Source organism: Salvelinus fontinalis, chromosome 12 (genome assembly GCF_029448725.1).
Source record: "Salvelinus fontinalis isolate EN_2023a chromosome 12, ASM2944872v1, whole genome shotgun sequence".
In the NCBI taxonomy this organism is placed as follows: Eukaryota; Metazoa; Chordata; class Actinopteri; order Salmoniformes; family Salmonidae; genus Salvelinus; species Salvelinus fontinalis.
The window spans coordinates 12,713,892-12,735,528 of record NC_074676.1 but is presented as its reverse complement, the minus strand read 5'-3'; the positions used below and the strand labels follow the sequence as shown (position 1 = coordinate 12,735,528).

General features: G+C 42.1%; 1 protein-coding gene across 2 annotated transcripts in view; it reads left to right on the top strand.

Annotated features, from left to right (window-relative positions):
- The first annotated feature begins 641 nt into the window (after nucleotides 1-641).
- Nucleotides 642-21,637, top strand: part of LOC129866823 (protein O-mannosyl-transferase TMTC2-like) — a 166,581-nt gene continuing 145,585 nt past the window's right edge. The window contains exon 1 of one of the 2 annotated variants that reach the window (XM_055939755.1): nucleotides 642-1,073. In XM_055939755.1, the coding sequence (XP_055795730.1) occupies nucleotides 991-1,073 (83 nt within the window). In that variant the 5' untranslated portion in view covers nucleotides 642-990. The other variant, XM_055939754.1, reaches the window with a different exon arrangement.

The following is a 21,637-nucleotide window of genomic DNA, read 5'->3' as shown; positions in this document are numbered from 1 at the left end:
CTAAATTAATAATATCTTGTATCATTTTGGGAAAGTAGGTCTATTGAATTAGGTTACATTTTATATGTATATATAAAATTGGTTGTAGTAGAGCACAGATCAAACCTAGTGTTTTGTATGCCTGTAGGGTGAAGCCCTATAGCCCAGGTTTTCCCAAACTCGGTCCTGGGGCACCCCCTGGGTGCACGTTTTTGTTTTTGCTCTAGCACTACACAGCTGATTCAAATAACCAACTCATCAAACATGATTTTAATCAGCTGTGTAGTGCTAGGACAAAAACCAAAATGTGCACCCCAGGACTGAGTTTTTGAAACCCAGCTATAGCCTACTGCTCGGATTAAATCCAGATTATGGCACTATGGTGTATAGGCCTATACAAAGAGCTCTCCCGAGAGTGAGAATTGGAAAACACTGGTGGGCCTGGTGTCACTGTTCCACCGAGATTTACATATTCACACTCATAAGGGGCTATATACCGTAATTATGGCTAGATTACCTATAGCAATGCAATGTGGATACAGCAGTTGGCAATAAAGAGGTGTCCCATCATGCAGTCTAGCTCTAGCCTAATCCTCAAATCATCAGCATCATTTTCTTCTATTCACTGCGAGGAGGAGGGACACCGCACATGCGCAGAAGATCCTTTAAACCACACGCGGCTCAATCACGACGTTTATCCACCGGACCACTATGAATCACACGAGCAGTCTTGTAGGAAAGGCGTGCAAATGCAGTCAGAGACACTGTAAATGCTGGCCGTTTGCTCTATTTCGTGTCGGATCATAGCTGTCCTCCTCTAGCTCAAAATGGGTTAGAGGGAGGATGCCTGCCTGGATTATCCACTTTCAACACTTTGCGAGGATGTGGAATTGGAATATCTGTTTTTGCAGAGGCATCTAGACAAAGACGGAGAGAGATAATAGAGATAGTATTTGAAATATATCTCCACTGTTCTTCTTCGTTTTCTTTCATTGTTTATTTTTTTGAGAAATGATTGCAGAATTCGTGTGCAGCGCCGTGGCTTTGGTCCTCTATGTCAACACTCTGGGCGCCGATTTCTGCTACGATGACAGGTACATGAATGAATGACATTGCTGTGCTGCCCGTAGGCCTACTGTCAAAGAATACATTGGTTTTTAATAGCGGTAGAGAATTGCTTCGCATAGTAAAATATGTCTTAACATCTCTAGACAACATTTTGCGGTAGCGTACGGAATAGCGGGCAGAGGGAGGGTGACTTCTGTCAGTTCTCTCTGTTGGCTGCAAGGTCTCGGTAAACAGCAGGCACTTGCTTGCCAGTACAGTGTCACTGCATAAAGTTTGAGTCCTGAGAGGATCCAATGATACATAGTTGCAGGCGAGATGAACAGAACGCTACGAAATTATTAGGGGAGTAATTTGATACATTGTAACTCCATAATGCCATGCTAATAGTTGCATGAGGCAGCACCATGTACGTAGCACTGCATTAAAACCATTATCATGGCCAAGTCTCGTCTTAAACAGCGATACTATGTATGACACAGTCATATTTGTTAGGGGCTGTACCGTCCACATAAACGGGTGAATAATATTTTCTGAATATCATTATTCTAACAGACAATAGTGAATGATGATCCCAAATGAATGAAATAAAACAACCCTGTTTTATATAGGCGATAGGACTGAAATCAAATAAGACCAGTGCGCTTCATTAGGCAGGCTAAAACATATTGATACATTTTAATGTGGTTAATTCTCCATTAAAAAAAGGAACTGTTTAAAAAGTGGAAATGCGTTCAGTGCAGTCTGCCGCCGGCTGTTGTGCCTCCAGATAAATAATATTTCTCCCGGGCCTGATAATTTATTGTGCCAAACAGATTTAAGTACCTGTAAGGGCTGAAGATCTTAACACAACACCTTCCGGTTTTATTTGACCAACGGCTGCAATACTTTTGGACAGTTAAACATAATGGCCTCAGTATAATAGCTTGGTTGATGGATTTAACGAGTGATAGTGTAGTGCAAATCACACTATATTACATTTCAATATTTTATAACTGGTTTGATACATGCAGAATTGGAGGGTGGTCTCAGGGCAATTTGTATTATTCTGTACGTAATTCTGTGACACTCCATTTAGAATGATATGTTACATTCGGTTACATTATGAATGGAATAAAGGTTGTAAAATATCATACGATTTAGAGGACATACACTGAGTGTACAAAACATTAAGAACACCTGCTCTTTCCATGAGATACTGTAGACTGACCAGGTGAAGGCTTATTGATGTCACTTGTTCAATGACGTCAATCAGCGTAGATGAAGGGGAGGAGACGGGTTAAAGAAGGATTTTTAATAGGGATGCACCGATATGACTTTTTTGGCCGATACTGATATCCAATATTTTCCTTGCCAAAAAACATGATACTGATAACCGATATTTAACATTTTAGCAGCCTTTTAAGCATTCTAGTACAGTTAACTAGTTGAAACAAAGTGTCATATGTTCATTTGTTCAGTTAGGAACAGATTGTTTAATAACTTGTAAATGAGAAAAATGACACATCCATGAATGTATTTTATTCCACAACAGATATTCATGACACAAATATTTTATCTGCCCCGCATTACAAAGATGGTTAAGTGGTTGGTGGCTCTTCTTACTCTCCAATCTTGACTGTATGACGAAACTTAAAAATGATTTGAAAGAAATATAGGTTGAAACTAAAATTCAGTTAATCATTTTAGCTATAACTGTTTGAAAAAAGTACTGTCTCTAGGCTGTCATAAACTGCTACAAATGGCACAACTTCAACTTTTCACATGTGCTCAACTGACTTGACTAATGAAATGAGAGCAAATTTACAACACGTCATCTCATCTTTCATTTATGAAATGAAAACAATTAACAAAAAAACACACCTGCTTTGTTTTAAATTAAATTAAAGTCTTGACCTATACCAGCCATGAATGAACAACAGAAAAGCCATTGGGCTTAGTACATTTTTTCCCAGTGACTCTAGATGGCTGTGTTACAATATGACTGCCCATTTACAATTTTAACATTTGGGGGAGGTTTTTCTTCACAAAGAGGACCTGCTCGGCTTTGTCACAAGAGAGTCTGTTTCTTTTTTTCGTCTACAATGTGTGAAGCTGCTCTGAAAAGCCGCTCACTGTCCACACTACTACAGGGAGCACCAAGATATTTGCACGCAGCTTTAGCTAGGATGGGGAAACGGTGCTTGTTACTTCTCCAGTATCCAAGTGCATCTTCATTCCTGGGAATAGTAGGTTCTGTCAGGTATGCTAGTATCTGCAAATAATAGGGAAGGGGGGTTAGTACATTTAATACAACATATTGCATTATTCTTGCATTCCAAAGGATCATTAGGCATAGATCAACAATGGCAAATGTTGGCCGATGTAGTAACAGAAAATGAAAATACAACGCATCTCTCTCTCACAGAGATACATACACACACTGACCAAAAAGTTATTTTGTTGGCATTTACGTATGTCCCCATTACCAGTAGAACATAATCAAAACCTAGTTCTTTCACTGACTCGCTGTGCTGTTTCGTTGTTCATTTGTTCAGTCGTTTCATTCTCAACCAAGATTTCATCATAAATGTCAAGCAGTGAAATTTCAGCTCTGTTTGTGGCCTCTTCTGTCGTGGGTCCCCTTCTTTGGTGCGAACTGTCACTGTGTCCATTTCCATATTGTCCAGCTATGTTTGTAACATTTCACATAAACCATGTTTTTGTCTGCATCGAAGTAGCGGTCCTTGTACCTAGCATCAAGCATGGTGGCGACACAGTAAAGAGGCTCAGAGAGAATGCCACCGAATCGCTTGTTCACAGCCTCTAGTAGAGTACTTTTCCAAGTTAACCCCACGGTATGTGTCGGCAGTTCTGTTGAGCAGGCGTTTCAATGCCATGACAGAGGGTATCACGTCTGTTGCAGACGCAGTTGAACTTACTCCTCGAGTCATTTGGTCGAATAGAGCTAGGAGTGTGTTCATGTTTTCAATGAGCGTCCACTGGTTTTACTGATTGTTGCAGGTAACGCATAGTCGGCTGCGTACACGCCAAGCACGCATTTTTGTTCCAGCAGGCCCTCCATCATGTAGAAAGTACTGTTCCATCTGGCCTTGCAAAAGCCTTTTAATTTTCACTCCAAGCTGCTCCTGTATTGCTTGCAGGCGGCTATATGCTCGCTGTGAGTGTTTAAAATGACCCACTATCTTTCTACCGGTTGACACTGTCAAATATGCTGCATTTGGCCAAAACACCTTAGTTCACAGCCAGTTGCAGCATGTGCATTCTTCCAAAGCCTTTGTCATTTTACGTGCATTATCACGTAGCACAGCGTGTACATTGTTCTTGGAGATTTTCCAAGTTTCAAACATGTCCTTAAATGCCATTTAAGTGGCAGCACTGGTATGAGAACCAGCACATTCTTGAGCATGCAATATGGCTTTGCTCAGTACGAAATCCTTGTTAACCCACTGTGCTGTCAGACTCGGCATGCTCATGGGGCTGACATCACTGGTCCAAATGTCAGTCGTGAAGCTAATAGCAGTGACGCCCATAGCAAGTAGCTTGTGGATGTGCGATTCAACAATCCTGTGTAACTCCGGTAGGGCAACATCTGAAAAATAGCGCCTACTTGGTAGTGTGTACCGGGGCTCGAGAAGAGCCAACATCCTCCACAACAGAGAACGGTTGATTGTCAATGGCAATGAATTCCATTATTTGGCGTTAATGGATTTCGCCTTTGAGTTGTCTCGCTGAAATTGTATTACTTTTTCAAATGACTGCTGGACTTGAACTTGTTTAGTTTTTGGAAGTGTGCGCTTATTTTTTTCTGCTTTTGTTCTAAGTATTCGCTGAACGTCTGGGGGTGATGCACTTTCAAATTAGTAATTAGGTTAGTGGTATTGAAAGATTTGAATTTCTCCCCTCCTCGGGAAATAATATCAGCACAAACGTTGCATATGGCCTTTTTGTTATCTTCCTTTGAAACTTCAAAATAGATCCACACCGCAGACATTGTGGGCTAGGTTAGGAATGCTGTGTTGCAAGTGTGATACTGTATTTTTCGTGGCATCATTATGTCACCTACCTATGTTATGTAGGTATGCACGTCAGCTTTGACATCGGTTTTGCACATTGGCGTTAAACTAGACATCGGGCCGATGTCGATATTGGCATTTTTGGCTAATATTGGCCTATTCCGATATTCTCACCGAAATATCGTGCATCCCTAATTCTTAATCCTTGAGACAATTGAGACATGGATTGTGTATATGTGCCATTTAGAGGCTCAATGGACAAGACAAAATATTTAAGTGCCCTTGAATGGGGTATGGTAGTAGGTGCCAGGCGGACCGGTTTTTGTCAAGAATTGCAACGCTACTGGGTTTTTCACGCTCAACAGTTTCCTTTGTGTTTCAAGAATGGTCCACCGCCCAAAGAACATCCAGCCAACTTGACACTACTGTGGGAAGCGTTGGCGTCAACATGGGCCAGCATCCCTGTGGAATGCTTTCGACACCTTGTAGAGTCCATTCCCCAACGAATTGAGGTTGTTCTGAAGGCAAAAGGGAGGGGTGAAACTCAATATTAGGAAGGTGTTTCTAATGTTTTGTATATTCAGTGTATAGTGTCATCAGTTGTGCACACAACAACCCATGTTGTTAAATAGCAAGAAAAATGGCAAGGAATCAAATATGGATATTTTATCACAACGTTTAGTAAATCCTCCTCTCGAAATTCAGAAAGCAAATTTGTACACTAGTAGAGAAACCTCAAGTCAAGTGCCTTGACTTAACCCAGCTAATGAGTTTAAATCCAGTGTGGCACTGTGTCGAGTATAGCCAGGAGCACCGAGGGTGGCTGAGAACACTACCTGAGGATTTCTCATCGGTCTGGTTCTGGAGTCTTGCTGCTCAGGAATACGTAAGTATACTGCTCTCGTTACATTCAGTTGTTTTCTTGAGAAAATAAATCCTACAAGAAATTGAGTGCTCTGCTTGCTTAAATTAATGTAGTGTTTGCTGAGTCAGATCTCTATAGGACAAACCTGTTCAAAGATCACTGGTTTTATGGGTTGATTTAAGTCACCTTCCACTTACCAGTTGTTGTACATTGTAACTCATCATGGTTAAAGTTAACAACAACTTAACTACATGTTTTGTGTGATGTGTTTGCTAGCCTAGCACCAAACAACTCTTTTATATGGAGGAATCTAGGGGCCTCACAAGGCTTTCCACTGTCAATGCTCTCAGCACCACCACCAGTTCCCTGCACAAACAACCCAGCCTTGACGAGTCATCCATTATGTGGTGCCAGAATCACCCCTGGAAGTTGGTTCTCCATCTGGCCATGGTCACCATTATCACACAGAGCCTTGACACCTGCACTAGAACATAGTGAGTAAATGTATAGTTCATATCTCAGCCTATTGCTATAATCCTGTATGAAAATAAATGGTCTGTACTCTGCAGTGTTGTGTATCCATGGATGCCATTAATACACCTTTATTTAACTAGGCAAGCCAGTTAAGAACAAATATTTTTTGTTCTTTTTTATTTATTATACAAAATGATCGACAATTTACATCCCTACATCAAACATGTTTATTAAAACAAAACACATGTATAAAAAGAACATACTAAATACATACAAAAAATATATATATGTAAATAAAAATATATACTGTACATTTCTAAAACAAATATATGACAAAATTCTAGTAATGCTTCAGGAATTTTTATTTTTTATTCAACATGCTTAATGTCTTAACAAGATAATTAAATTCAATCAAAAATATTTGTAATTTTGGTGTAGAATTCTGACATTTTTGTTTGTGTATAAAGTATTTGGCAACATAACAAATTAAATCACAATCATTTCAATGGTCTTGTTATCATTGCAATAGTATCACATTATATCCTTCATGTCAAAAACATTGGTAGTGTTCAAAAAGTTTAATAAGTATTCTGCAAGGTTTTTCATAGAACAAGAACAAGTCAGATTTTCACCTTTTTTCTCTGCAGAAAATTTGGACAACAATTACATGGATGTATCTTATGTAGAATCTTAATATACAATATTTGTAAGGCATCAACCAAGTTTTTTTCCAGACAATGTCAGGAATAAGCATATTCCAGAAAGGCGTAAGTTGGTTCCGTGAATGAAAAATTTGTCTTATGTATTTGTTACGGCAAGATTTGTAAATAAAGGCCACGCCTTCCAAGCTGAGTTCTGGATAAACTCTCTGATTATCACCAAAGCTAAAATTAGTTTTCATTAGTGTAGGTAGACCACTGTAAATGGCTTAGATCACAGAAATAAACTGTCTGAAAGGTATTGGAATGTTAAAAATTCATTCAATGTTATAAATTGTTCATATGAAAGAATATTACCGGTGTTGTCGAAAACATCAAGAACAAAGTCAATATTCCTCTCATGCCAGGTACTGTAGGGTAGAACAATGACTTATTCCTTACAGTTATGTCTGAATTTTTCATCAAAAGAGCTTTATTAGGGGAAAAGTTGTGCAGGAAACATATTTTCCAGGACATTAAAGCTTGTTGGTGAAACATAGATTACACGCTAAATTGGCTTTCAGGAATATAATTACAATTTGGTAGAAATTGAAGATCTCCCAACTTATTAAACACATTGTTTGGAATGAAATACTAAATAGATTCTGTATTGCCAAACATCTTTTCAACCAGTTGATCTTGAAAGTGTTATTTATGTCAGCAAAATCCAACACTTCCAGACCTCCTTCGCCTCTTTTATTTGAGAGGACTGACTTTTTTAGTTGGTGAGACTTATTTTTCCAGATGAAGTCAAGAAAGATCTTGATCTTTTTACAGGTTGAGGGTTTTATAAATAAAGATAATGAGGTTTACACAAAGTGAGACAGTCCCTCTGCCTTGGACAGAAGCACTCTCCCAAGTATAGATATATCCATTTCTAGCCAATTATTAAATATATACTAATTTTACGAGAGAAATTCATATGTTGTCTGACTAAGTTGTTTTTTGACAGACGTATTCCTAAATATTTAAAATAGTCCTTTACCGGAATATTTTATATTTATTTATGATCAGAGTCATATAAACGTAAGATTTCACATTTAGAAATGTTCAGTTTGAATCCAGATGTAATGGAGAATGCCGTGATAGCATTAAGGTCATGGGCGACCTGTCTTTGTCTTTAAAAAAAAGAGTAGTATCGTCAGCCTGTTGGGAAATGTTGATTTCTCTGTTAAAAATGGATAAGCCATGCAGATTTACATTATTCAGAATATCTAGTTCCACTACCAAAATTAATAAAAAGGGCGAAACTGGGCATCCCTGTCGTACACTTCTGTTGATACTGAATCTTTTGGATGTATTAAGGTTTAGTATCACAGAACTATTCATATCTTTGTAAAACATGAAAATGACTTTGATAAAAATTGAACCGAAAACGATCAGCCGAGTCATCAGGTGTTTCGTTAAAATCCCTTGAGAGAATTAGAAAAGCGTCTGAGTATTTGTTGCGTAAATCCTGTAATTATCTGGTAAATTTTACTAAAAGGGTCTTATTTGGAGCATGTGAGTAATGTCCATACACATTACAGATGATGAAAATAGCATTGTCAAGTTAACAGTTACTATGACCCATCTTCTTTCCTGTGAAGATGTGGATTCTAGAATGTTGATTTTTATACTTGTGGATACGCGTCAAAACACCAGCAGAATGGTTTGATCCATGACTGAGATAGACCATGTTTCCCCATTGTGACTTTCAAAATTTCAAGTCACTTTCACACGAATGAGTTTCCTGAAGAAGGACAAAATCTGCGTTTACAATATAAAAATAAGCCTTTCCGTTTTGTAAGCTCTCTCCTAGCATTCAGGCTAACGATATTGAGTGAGTTGAAAACAAACTCCTGCATAAAAAAGAAAGACACAAACTAGACAGCAGATGAGTAATGTGAACAATAAAACAAACAGTAAACCTTGAGAGGGTTACTCCGACGGAAAACTACGCTCATCTGAGGTAGAGGTGGTTAACAGTATAACAAATCCTTTTTGAATTTTTTTGGTTTGGCAAGTGTTCATAAATTGTAGTTTGAACGGTAAATTTACTTGTGGCAGTACAGTAAATGTACTCTTGGCAGTGCTCACAGTTCAAGTGTGGTTCATGTCATATCACTAGAGTTTCCCAGTAATCTTTCTTCTTTCGATGAACACGTGTTGGCCCTTGAACCCAGCCTTCTTACCTTCTTGTCGAGCCTTCTGTATAAGCGGCCACAGTTTCTCCCTGGCAGTCTGATCCTGCGGTATCAGAGCCTCTTTGATGCAGAGCTTCTTCTCGTCCAGAAACATATTCCCCTTGGTCATTTTCCAGATGATGTCCCTGTAGTGGCGCATAGGGTCCATCAGATCTTCGTTTCCCAAGTCGATGTACCACGTCAATCACGTCTCTTAGCTTGTCTTTGATGCACGGAGCCACCTTTCCCAGGATAATGATAACTGCTTCCCTAACCTCTCTTATACTTTGGATTTTCAGATTCCACCAGCGAGAATACCATTGAAGTTCAGCTACATTCTCATACAGCTCATTATTTTGGGATTGCAGTTTCTTCAGCTCGTTCTCCAGGAACGTTATATTTTCCTTGTTCTCACTCACAACTGTGAGAAGCCGACGGACAGTTTCTAACAATTTATCAATCTTCTTTGATGTTTCTTTGGTAGCCCACTCTATGGTGGAGACTTTGGAGACCGTGGCGTCTTGTTTAGTAGTCAGGGTATTGATTACAGAGAGAAGTTCAGACATGGAAATGTCCTCTCTCACTTTTTTTCTCCGGTGGATTTTTAATTGGGGTCTGAGGTAAAGCATGTAGCACTGCAGTCTGATGATGTGGTGTGGCACTTGGTGGCGAGAGCGCTAAAAGTTTCAGGCCAATGACACACTAGATTAGTCATTCTAAAGTTCATCAGTTGGGGAGAGACAGTGGAATGCCAAAATGACTAAATCAAATCAAAGTTTACTTGCCACGTGCACCGAGTACAACAGGTGTAGACCTTACAGTGAAATGCTTACTAACCAACAGTGCAATTTTTAAGTAAAAAATAGGTATTAGTTGAACAATAGATAAGTAAGGAAATAAAACAACAACAGTAAAAAGACAGTGAATAATAACAGTTATGAGGCTATAACAGTAGTGAGGCTGTAACAGTAGCGAGGCTATAACAGTAGTGAGGCTATAACAGTAGTGAGACTATAACAGTAGTGAGACTATAACAGTAGTGAGGCTATAACAGTAGCGAGGCTGTAACAGTAGTGAGGCTGTAACAGTAGCGAGGCTGTAACAGTAGCGAGGCTATAACAGTAGTGAGGCTATAACAGTAGTGAGACTATAACAGTAGCGAGGCTGTAACAGTAGCGCGGCTGTAACAGTAGCGAGGCTGTAACAGTAACGAGGCTGTAACAGTAGCGAGGCTGTAACAGTAGCGAGGCTGTAACAGTAGCGCGGCTGTAACAGTAGCGCGGCTGTAACAGTAGCGCGGCTGTAACAGTAGCGAGGCTGTAACAGTAGCGAGGCTGTAACAGTAGCGAGGCTGTAACAGTAACGAGACTGTAACAGTAGCGCGGCTGTAACAGTAGCGAGGCTGTAACAGTAGCGAGGCTATAACAGTAGCGAGGCTATAACAGTAGCGCGGCTGTAACAGTAGCGAGGCTGTAACAGTAGTGAGGCTGTAACAGTAGCGCGGCTGTAACAGTAGTGAGGCTGTAACAGTAGCGAGGCTGTAACAGTAGCGAGGCTGTAACAGTAGTGAGGCTGTAACAGTAGCGCGGCTGTAACAGTAGTGAGGCTGTAACAGTAGCGAGGCTGTAACAGTAGCGCGGCTGTAACAGTAGCGCGGCTGTAACAGTAGCGAGGCTGTAACAGTAGCGCGGCTGTAACAGTAGTGAGGCTGTAACAGTAGCGAGGCTATACCATTAGCGCGGCTGTAACAGTAGCGCGGCTGTAACAGTAGCGCGGCTGTAACAGTAGCGCGGCTATAACAGTAGCGAGGCTATAACAGTAGCGAGGCTATAACAGTAGCGAGGCTATACAGGCACCGGTTAGTCGGGCTAATTGAGGTAGTATGTAGATGTAGGAATGGTTAAAGTGACTATGAATATATGACAAACAGAGAGTAGCAGCAGTGTAAAGAGAGTAGGGGTGGTTACCTGATTACCTGTTCAGGAGTCTTATGGCTTGGGGGTAAAAACTGTTGAGAAGCCTTTGTCCTAGACTTGGCACTCCGGTACCGCTTGCCATGCGGTAGTAGAGAGACTGGGTTGGTTGGGGTCTTTGACAATTTTTAGGGCCTTCCTCTGACACCGCCTGGTGTAAAGGTCCTGGATGGCAGGAAGCTTGGCCCCGGTGATGTACTGGGCCGTACGCACTACCCTCTGTAGTGCCTTGCGGTCGGAGGCCGAGCAGTTGCTGTACCAGGCAGTGATGCAACCAGTCGGGATGCTCTCGATGTTGCAGCTGTAGAACCTTTTGAGGATCTGAGGACCCATGTCAAATCTTTTCAGTCTCCTGAGGGGGAATAGGCTTTGTCGTGCCCTCTTTATGACTGTCTTGGTGTGTTTGAACCTTGATAGTTTGTTGGTGATGTGGACACCAAGAAACTTGAAGCTCTCAACCTGCTCCACTACAGGCCTGTCGATGAGAATGAGGGCGTGCTCTGTCCTCCTTTTCCTGTAGTCCACTATCATCTCCTAGACTCAGCATTTGGGAATTGACCTGTTTGTGTCTGACTCAGATTGTACATTCTCTCTGTATGATGAAATGGGGTGATGATATGTGGGAATAATATTTTCACCGATATAAAGCACTGCTTAGAGGTAGGATGAATATTTTATTTCCAACATGAGTTATAACTTAGTGTTCGGAACGGATTATGGTCCTTAGTTCTTTCCTGCCTGTCTGCCAGTAATCTGTTTTTCAAAAATAGCCTTGACATGATGTATTTTCCCACGGATCACATTAAGGAGTGGCTGAGTGGCTCAAACTATAATGAATCACTTGGTTTGATGACACACGCCTCTAAGTAGCTTTCTGTTCACTAACACCCTCAGCCTCGTATAATGTGCTCAGAGTGCTGTGTGTCTGTCTGTGTGTGCGTGCGAAATCGTCATCACTGACAAATCATCCCACGTACCTACCAAGATAAAGGAAATACAGACAATAAATATGTCGTCCTTCACACGTCTTAGGCATTCCTTCTTTATTCTTTCCTGCCTGTGCTGAGGGCCTGAACGTATCTGGGTTGTCTGTCTGTGTGAGGCTGACTGCCCTGTAAATAGCCCTGGCTGGCCTGCCCCTGGTTGGGTTTCGGTGGTATTGCTGTCTGAGCTGGCTCTGCTCTGCTTTGCTCCGGCTCTGGCTGTAGTGTCCACCCAGTGGAATAGGATGGGCCAGCCCACTCCAGTCCGGGCCCAGCACTGTGGTAATGTAGCGAGCCCAAGGGCGTCATCCCAACAGTCTGAGCATCTCTCCCACAGTCTCTCCCAGTGCCCTGTAATTAGTGGAAGCCTCCAGAGTGGCGTGGAGGCACGGACAGCAGACTCTCAACAGGCGTGCAAAGCCTCTCGCTCTAATCTTCCGTCGTCTGCAGCCAGATGGTCGTGTTTTTGCGAAGCCTTGAGGGTTTTTCTCGCCTGTGCTCTCGGGTTTGAGGTGGAGTCAAGAGGAACACGTCAGTGCAGCCAGGATGGAGTCTTCAGTGTTTTTCAGACTGAATGATGAAGCAATCTAGGAGGTCTGTGTGAGAGGGGTCCTTTGGTATTGTTCACACATTGACGTTTGTTCTTTTTTTGTTGTTGATGTGCCTCGGGATAGATTTAAACGTCATTGAGACGCTGAAGAGTTTTGATGTGTTCTTATTTCAATGGTTTACCATACAATACAAGGTCCTTCCACGCTTTTCTGGCCTGTCACTGAAACCGCGTAAATCAGGGATGTATTTTCAAGTCAAGCAATCATTTCCACTTATTGAGTCATTCAGTTATTGTTCTCTCTATGCGAATGCTTGGAAGTTGGCTTCTATTGTGATCAGACAGACAATTTCTCATCTACCTATAGCCCAACAAGATCAGCACACAGATATATGGGTTGACTTCCTTTCATAACTATATTCTACAGCAGATAAAGAGCTCAAATTGTAAATGTTATTTTCACAAATGTGACATAGACTAAGAAGCTTTCAGTATTTGTTGCTAAAAATACTATTAATGAGATGTTTCAGTATGTTGTGCATTGCTTCAGTTTCGCATAAACCCACAAAATTACTTGAAGCATTTTAGCCTTGGATTCGATCAGTTCACCTTTAGGCCGTGGGAAACCATTGACTAGATACGATGCACATTTTTCCATCAAAATTTCCATCGAAATTAACAACCGTATCAAATTTGTAAAAATGTGCTCAATATTCCAAGTTTTAACAATAAATGGTGTTTTTGATGATGCAAGGTACAGCACATAATCAGGAAGTGAGTAGGAAGTGAGGGATGGATTGGGGCTACATGTTACGCAGCAGCAACAACTCTGGGGTATATTTGACTCCCCTTTCCCTCTGGGTCACTGCCTCACTCAGTGACTGTCAACACTATTACTATTTAACCCCATCTGCGGCGCGGTGTGTGATGGCAGCTCCCACTGGGTGATCTGTGTGTCGGCTGGTGTGACCCTACCGTGCTGAGGTGAACTTTCTCAGTCATTATCCCGCTGAGCTCTCACTGTCTGAGCACTGCTTCAGGTGATCAAACCTGGATTTGGGATTTTTTTTAAATGGTGGGGATTTGTGGAGAGTAATAACTTTTGGATAGGTATCTACTGTGTAGTAACATACTATATATTTGTTTTAACAGAATTTCAAAGTGATACATCCTCTGTAATACATCACTATAGGTTGATTCAAAACAGTAGTGTAAAATGTGTGCAAGTCAATTAACTTTTGATTTACAGTCCTTGTCGATAACATTTAACATGATGAACGTGTTTTGGAGATGCCACCAGATAGCCATAACCGCCGTTGTCCAGATGGTGTCTAGACTTAAGACAGGGGACTTAAGATAGGGGACATCCATCCATCGGGTTTTACCCTCTCTCCATGGGAGAAATTGGATAGGCCTGGCCCATTCTGCTGCTGTAGTAGGGGAGTAAATTGCCTCTGTGATTGCCTGGGCAGATGATTGTCATGTGTGAGGTGCAGTTGGAATAGGGTGATTGTGGGTTGGCCTGATCAGTCACTGCCCACCGGTTCATGAAAGACCCTGTGCACAGACAGACAGCTTCACAGTCAGTCTTCCCAAATTCAGCAGTCCTGGATGCTTTGTAATCGTCCCACTGGAACCCGCAGAGATGAGGAACGGGCCATAAGTAGCTGTCGGGTTTACTGCTTTGTGGTGGACAGCATTAAAGATGAACTTGAACCACGTTACACAAGAGTTTAATCAGCGCCCTCTTTGCCTTTTCACAATCTCTTTGTTGACTATTTAATTAAAGCCAACAGATTATCTCTCCAAATGTATCATGTGGTGCGCCTACCACCCCTCTTACACACACACACACACACACACACACACACACACACACACACACACACACACACACACACACACACACACACACACACACACACACACACACACACACACACACACACACACACACACGCACACGTTTATACACACCCACACGGAAACTAATCATAATCACCATAGACGTACATATAACGGCAGATTGAATTATCCAGCATTAAAATCCTTCACATGGGCAGCAGTGCATTGTGAAACATTTTGCAACAAAGTAATGAGACGTACTGTAAGTACTTAAGCTGCCAGAAGTAGACTTGAAGCTTGTCTGGGCAAAAATCATCTTTTTGGAAAAAGCTGCTTGGTCAAAGAATAAAACCCTTGCAGCAACACGATACTGCACTCTCCACAATGGCTGAAGGGAGGCCCCCCTCTGTAAAGGTTTGGTGTAGTGTTTCCTCCCATCATTAGACATGGGTTTTAAATCATTTGATTTCATGCGGGTGAGTCGGTAATGGGTCTAGACAAGGTCTTGGATTCAGAGGGCCAATGTTGGCTGATGGATCTAATGCCGTGTCCAGGCCCGGGTTGCCGAGCTCTCTTCATATTAATGGGATTAACAAGGGTTTTGGATGAGAGGGCGACTGTAAGCAGAGAACCCAATCCATTAGAAACAAGAACTCCCTTGTTGCCAATATCAAACAAGGATGCTATAGTTCATCGGTGGCCTTGTTTTCCTGTAACATGGGACATTGGCACGTTGTGATAAGACTATTGACAGCCTGGCCCGGGCCTGGGCCTTTGTGCATTGTGCATGGACTGTGTGCATTGTGAATGGACTGTGTGCATTGTGAATGGACTCTCACTATTCTCCCTGGACCCAACGAAGGTCCTTATTTGTCACAGATGGGCGAATTAAGACCCTGGTTGTGTCGGCTGTTGTTTTGGGCAGATAATGAAATGAGACCTCACTGTTGTGGCACCTTTGTGGGCCAACTTGTCAGAACCAACCGGGTCCGCTCTTTGTGGGTGTACGTGCCTGGATTAATGTAGCCTACTCAATGGGAGGGAGAGCTCCGTTTTGCAATGGCCAACCCAAGCTGTTTTGTTGTGTCCACTCAGCAGTGGGTGGCATGGCTGTGGGATGGAAGGATGTCGGAAGAGCTGGGAAAGAACAAACTGAAGTGACCTGTGATAAAAGTGTAATATTGTATCCAGTGCTGCAAAATACAAGTGTTGGATTTCTTTGACGTTCTATTATTATTGTGGTCAAAGGGGTTTCAAATATGATTACAGCATCCTGTTTTTGGAGAGTGAGTCAGATGTAGGACACGAGGACCTGCGGTTAGTTTGATTTAGCTACTGTACTGTTGGCGAACAGGCAATCCTCTCAGGTCGACCTCCAGAGGGACGTGATAGCCCTACTGCTACTGTCCTCACTGCTGAGGTCATTTTGATGCCACAGATGGGTTTGTTACAGCAGAAAGAGAAAGAGAAGGATTAGGCCATATTGTGTTGTCAGTCAAAAAGTATTTTGATGATGATTTGTGGGTAGGCTGTGTGGGAGGTGCCTGCACTGAGGACCTTTATGTTTTCCAGGTCTGTGTGATGGAGAACCCATCTCAGGTTGTCACGGTCTGTCTCTAATTGCTACTGTAAAAGCATGAGTCCTCCCAGCGTACCTTTAAATCCACGTCACTCTGCGTCGTCAGACAACCTTTGGGACATCGGCACATATTAACATCCAGACGGTACTGTCTTTACTGTATATCGTTTCTCTTAAGTGGGTGAAAAAACAGCTTGGAAGTGGGACCCCCAGCATTTCATCAAATTGCTACATTAAGAGAGGGCAATAGTTGAATCCACTCCAGCACTGTAATCTAAGCTCTCTGAGCTTTTCACCAAGTGGTTGTGTGGGATATGAAAGAATGAAACCAGAGCTGTTGCAATGTTAAGTCATCGCTAGTGGAGCTGGGGCAAACTTCATCCCACCTTTTTTTCCCTGAGCTCAGTCTAACCCAGGCTGGCTGTTATTTGAATGTCTGCTGAGCACTGGGGGTTTTGTCAACCCTATTTCTGTTTTGGCCATAACTGTTTTTTTGTGTGTGTTGGACAGTTGCATACAAATGACATTATTTGCACAACAAGTAACAACTATGGTGATGAAGTTTAGTGTGTAATAGATTTTTTTCTAAATCCAGAGGAAGACAAGTCTGACATTTCTCCAGATGGAGAAAGACTCATGTTATATTGTATTTCTCATTTTCAGCCAACTCTCTCCGTCTCTCTCTCTCTCTCTCTCTCTGTGTCTCTCTTCTATCTCTCTCTCTCACCATCAAACGTATTTATTTTTAAACAGCAAATTCTTCATGAAGCCTTCACCAGTGAGTCAGCAATAGACAGTGTCAGTTTGAAACGTGAACACATTTGATTCCCATAGTTTATTTTGGCTATGCATTGACCCTCAGGATTGCAAAACATATTATAGGCATACTGTATATGTTGGCATAATGTACATGTTTTTCCCCCCTCTAGTGATCCAGCCAAGTGAGGTCTTCCTCTCCGACGTGAGGAGGATACACATGGCGAGTGACAAAGGTTTATTTTTGGTCGGTGAGGAAGTTTGGGGTTCTGAGAGAGTGCGTGCAAATTATTTGATTTGACTTCTTGGCCCCTGAGGTTTGAGAAGCTGTAGCGGTGTGCTGTCAGCTCGTCTGCCAGACTAATGAGACTTCCTAAATGTGCTCTCAAGAAAAATAACGAAGTGGTCAATGTGGAGGAGAGAAAGAGAACGTGAACTGATCTCTGATCTGCTGTCTGTTGGCTCATGCTGCTGAGAAGACCTTGGGCTATCTGTTCTCAGTCTGTACAGAACAGCATGAGTACTGACCATCAACTCCTGCAGCCTAAGGACTAGACGTAAAGGACTTTTACCTGAGGAGCTGTTAGAGATGTCATCACCACATCGGAGGCTTTGCATGGGTATTCTTTAGGCATCGGCACCAGCCACACCATCATCAGCCTGTCTAGTAAGGAGCAGTTTAAGTCAATCCATCCTAGTATAGATTGGTGTTTTAAGCTCTGATTTGCTTCAGGGTGAGGGACTGCTGATAAAGCCTGGCGTCTTCTTGAAGCCATTCACATCTGAGCGGGAACTCTTTGCAACAAATTGTCACTCATCAGGGCTCATTTGGACCCACATTACAGGATTGGTAATGTGGTGCGCTTGTCACTCTCTGATTGATGTGTCTGAGTACTGAATGGCAGCTAGCTAGCACAGCCCGGTAATCCTCAGGTTGGTGTATTGTGTTCTCACTGGACCCAGGCTGTTTATTTGAACAGAATAGATTGACAACATTATCTGTGATCTCCTTCAGGAACGCTCCACAGCTAGTGTCATTTGCCATAGAGGCATTAAAGACTGACATTATGGGGGTTGATTTCTGTTGATGAATAAAAGTGTGGGTCGTAGGTCGGCACTGAGTCACAGATGTCTGGTCTTCATCGGAATACTTTTTTCAATTTTCATTCAACCACAGTTTGACAATAAAGGGTTTTAGTGTCTCTTGCCTGCAATTTCACAGCGGTATATGCTTTTATGCATTATATATACACCCTGGGCCTGGATTCCATCTCAAAATGGCTTGTGCACTTAGCCTACATATTGATGAATGGTGCCGCAAAGCCCATTTTTTTGGGCTAGCACAAGGAAATGAAAATGCACTAAAATGACTCTTTCATATCTTCTTAACGTGTGATCCATAGCATGTGGGGCCTGCTGACACGCAGAGATTTGAGGTGTGTCTGGAGACGTGGTGTATCTCACCCGCTGGGTGCTGTATTGGGAAGGGCGTCTGGGAGTAAACCTTGGGAATGATTGATACTGGGTGTCATGAGAAACAGATGTGTTTGTGTGTTCCATGAGCCTTTAATTGTGTGGTAATTACTCGACATGAACAAAGATGGGGGTCTCTGGTAATCAGAAGCCTTGGGAAAGAATACTACCAGGTTACATTTCCATTTCTCAGAATGCAGTGTGGTAACACATGGCAGCTGTGTCTGATCGACGAATCTTGCGGTGAGAAGAGTTGTAAGATGTCTGTTGGACAAGGGTGACCCAAAGAAGTCATTTCAAAAAGACAGTCCGGTGACCTTAGATGTTTCAGTTGTTTCATTTTGACGTGATCGCAAGCTGTGCTCCCAGAGCGCTTGTTCTTGTCAAAAGCGAGCAGAAACTGAAAACTAGGAGACGTCTCGTCTGAAAGTGCCTAAACTACACGTTAGACATGTTCCCTTCAAAATCAAACAGAAGAATCCATGGTTGCTGTGAATTTCTGCTACTCTGCACAACATTTGGGATTGATCAAAATCTTTAAAGTTTCAATGTTTATTTGCCATGTGCACAGGATAGAACAGGTGTAAAACAGTACAGAGAAATTCTTACCTTGAGAGCTCTTTCCCAACAATGCAGTAATAATAACATGGGCACTAACAACATAGATAATAATACAAAATAGAATTAAACAGAAATACGATGTGAGTTAAAGAAACACAAGAATGCAAGGACAGTGCATTCATAAAGTATTCAGACCCCTTGACTTTTTCCATATTTTGTTACATTACAGCCTTATTCTAAAATGGATTAAATAGTTTTCCCCCCCTCATTAAACTACACACAATACCCCATAAAGACAAAGCAAAAATGGGTTTTTAGATTTTTTTTACACATGTATAATTTTTTTTGACTGGAATATCACATTTACATAAGTATTCAGACCCTTTACTCAGTACTTTGTTGAAGCACCTTTGGCAGAGATTACAGAGGAGGAGTTTCTCACATTCTTCACTGCAGATCCTCTCAAGCTCTGTCAGGTTTGATGGGAAGCGTCGCTGCACAGCTATTTTCAAATCTCTCCAGAGATGTTCGATCAGGTTCAAGTCCGGGCTCTGGCTGGGCCACTAAAGGACATTGAGACTTGTCCCGAAGCCACTCATGCATTATCTTGGTCGTGTGCTTATTGTCACTGTCCTATTGGAAGGTGAATCTTCGCCCCAGTCTGAGGTCCTGAGCGCCCTGGAGCAGGTTTTCATCTTTCCCTCGATCCTGACTAGTCTCCCAGTCCCTGCCACTGAATAACATCCCCACAGCATGATGCTGCCATCGCCATGCTTCACCGTAGGGATGGTGCCAGGTTTCCTCCAGACATGACACTTGGTATTCAGGCCAAAGAGTTCAATCTTGGTTTCATCAGACCAGAGAATCTTGTTCCTCATGGTCTGAGAGTCTTTAGGTGCCTAAAGCATGCTGTCATGTGCCTTTTACTGAGGAGTGGCTTCCATCTGGCCACTCTACCATAAAGGCCTGATTTGGTGGAGTGCTGCAGAGATGGTTGTCCTTCTGGAAGGTTCTGTCATCTCCACAGAGGAACTTTAGAGCTCTGTCTGAGTGATCATGTTCTTGGTCACCTCCCTGACAAAGGCCCTTCTCCCCTGATTGCTCAGTTTGGCTGGGCGGCCAGCTCTAGGAAGAGCCTTTGTGGTTCCAAACTTCTTCCATTTAAGATTGATGGAGGCCACTGTGTTCTTGTGGACCTGCAATGCTGCAGAAATGTTTTGGTACCCTTCCCCAGATCTCTGGCTCGACACAATCCTGTCTCGGAGCTCTACGGACAATTCCTTCGACCTCATGGCTTGGTTTCATGCCCTCACATGCACTGTGAACTGTGGGACCTTATATAGACAGGTGTGTGCCTTTCCAAATCATGTCCAATCAATTGAATTTACCACAGGTGGACTCCAATCAAGTTGTAGAAACATCTCAAGGATGATCAATGGAAACAGGATGCACCTGAGTTCAATTTCAAGTCTCATAGCAAAGGGTCTAAGTACTTATGTAAATAAGGTATTTCTGTGTTTTATTTTTTATACATTTGCAAAAATGTCTAAACCTGTTTTCGCTTTGTCATTATGGTGTGTTGTGTGTAGATTGCTAAGTATTTAAAAAAATGTAATCCATTTTAGAATAAGGTTGTAGAACTTGGAACTTGGAAACTTGGAAACTTGGAAAAAGTCAAGCGGTCTGAATACTTTCCGAAGGCACTGTATATACATGTCAGTGCCAGTACCTTATTCAAAGTGCAGGGGTACTGGAGTGGTTGAGTTGGGTTTATACATTAAAAGTGGAAAGTGACATACAGTACTAGCAGGGATATATAAATATTTATGGTGATATACTAATGGTAATACTGTATACTGTACACCTAAACAGGAGTGATAGCCTTCATGTAGGTCCTGGATGACTGGGGGCTCGCCCTCAATGATGCACTGGGCCATCCGCATCAACCTCTGTTGGACCTTCCTGTCGCGTTTGGTAAAGTTGCCATACCAGATGGTGACACAACCAGTCAGGATGCTCTCAATGATGCAGATGTACTAGTTCATGAGGATCTGAGAGGCCATGCCAAATCGTTTCACCCTCCTGAAGGAGAATGGGCGTTGCTGTGCCTTTCTTCACGGCTGTTTGGGTGTGAGAAGAGCATCTTAAGTCCTCAGTCCTCTACAAAAACTGGCCTATATTTTAGCCCAGCACTTTGTGTCATGCTTTTCATACAAATGGGACATCTTCAGATTAATTGCGGTACACTTATGTCACCTATTGTCAGGCTCAAAATATTTCCTGGTATTTGACCAGGAATCCTGCAGCAACTGATGTGCAGCCAGGCCTATCTTTGGGAGCCTGTGTTTCAGTGCAATACAAGCTTGTAGTGTATTTGAGTTTTAAAAAGCCTTCAACATTTTTGTAATTTCAACTTTGAAATTTCCGACTTGATTTGCCCTAACAAAAAATGTGTCAATCACTACAAAAATGTCCATTAATTACAATCCACATAATAATTCAAATTTCCTGTTGCTGCAATTAAGATCCTACATCTGTATGCAGAATCTGGCCTGATGTGAAATACAATGAGGCTTAATTTGATCCAGTTTTCTATAGCAGGAAAAAAATCTGAAAGGTTGCTGAATCGAATCCCCGAGCTGACAATGTAAAAAT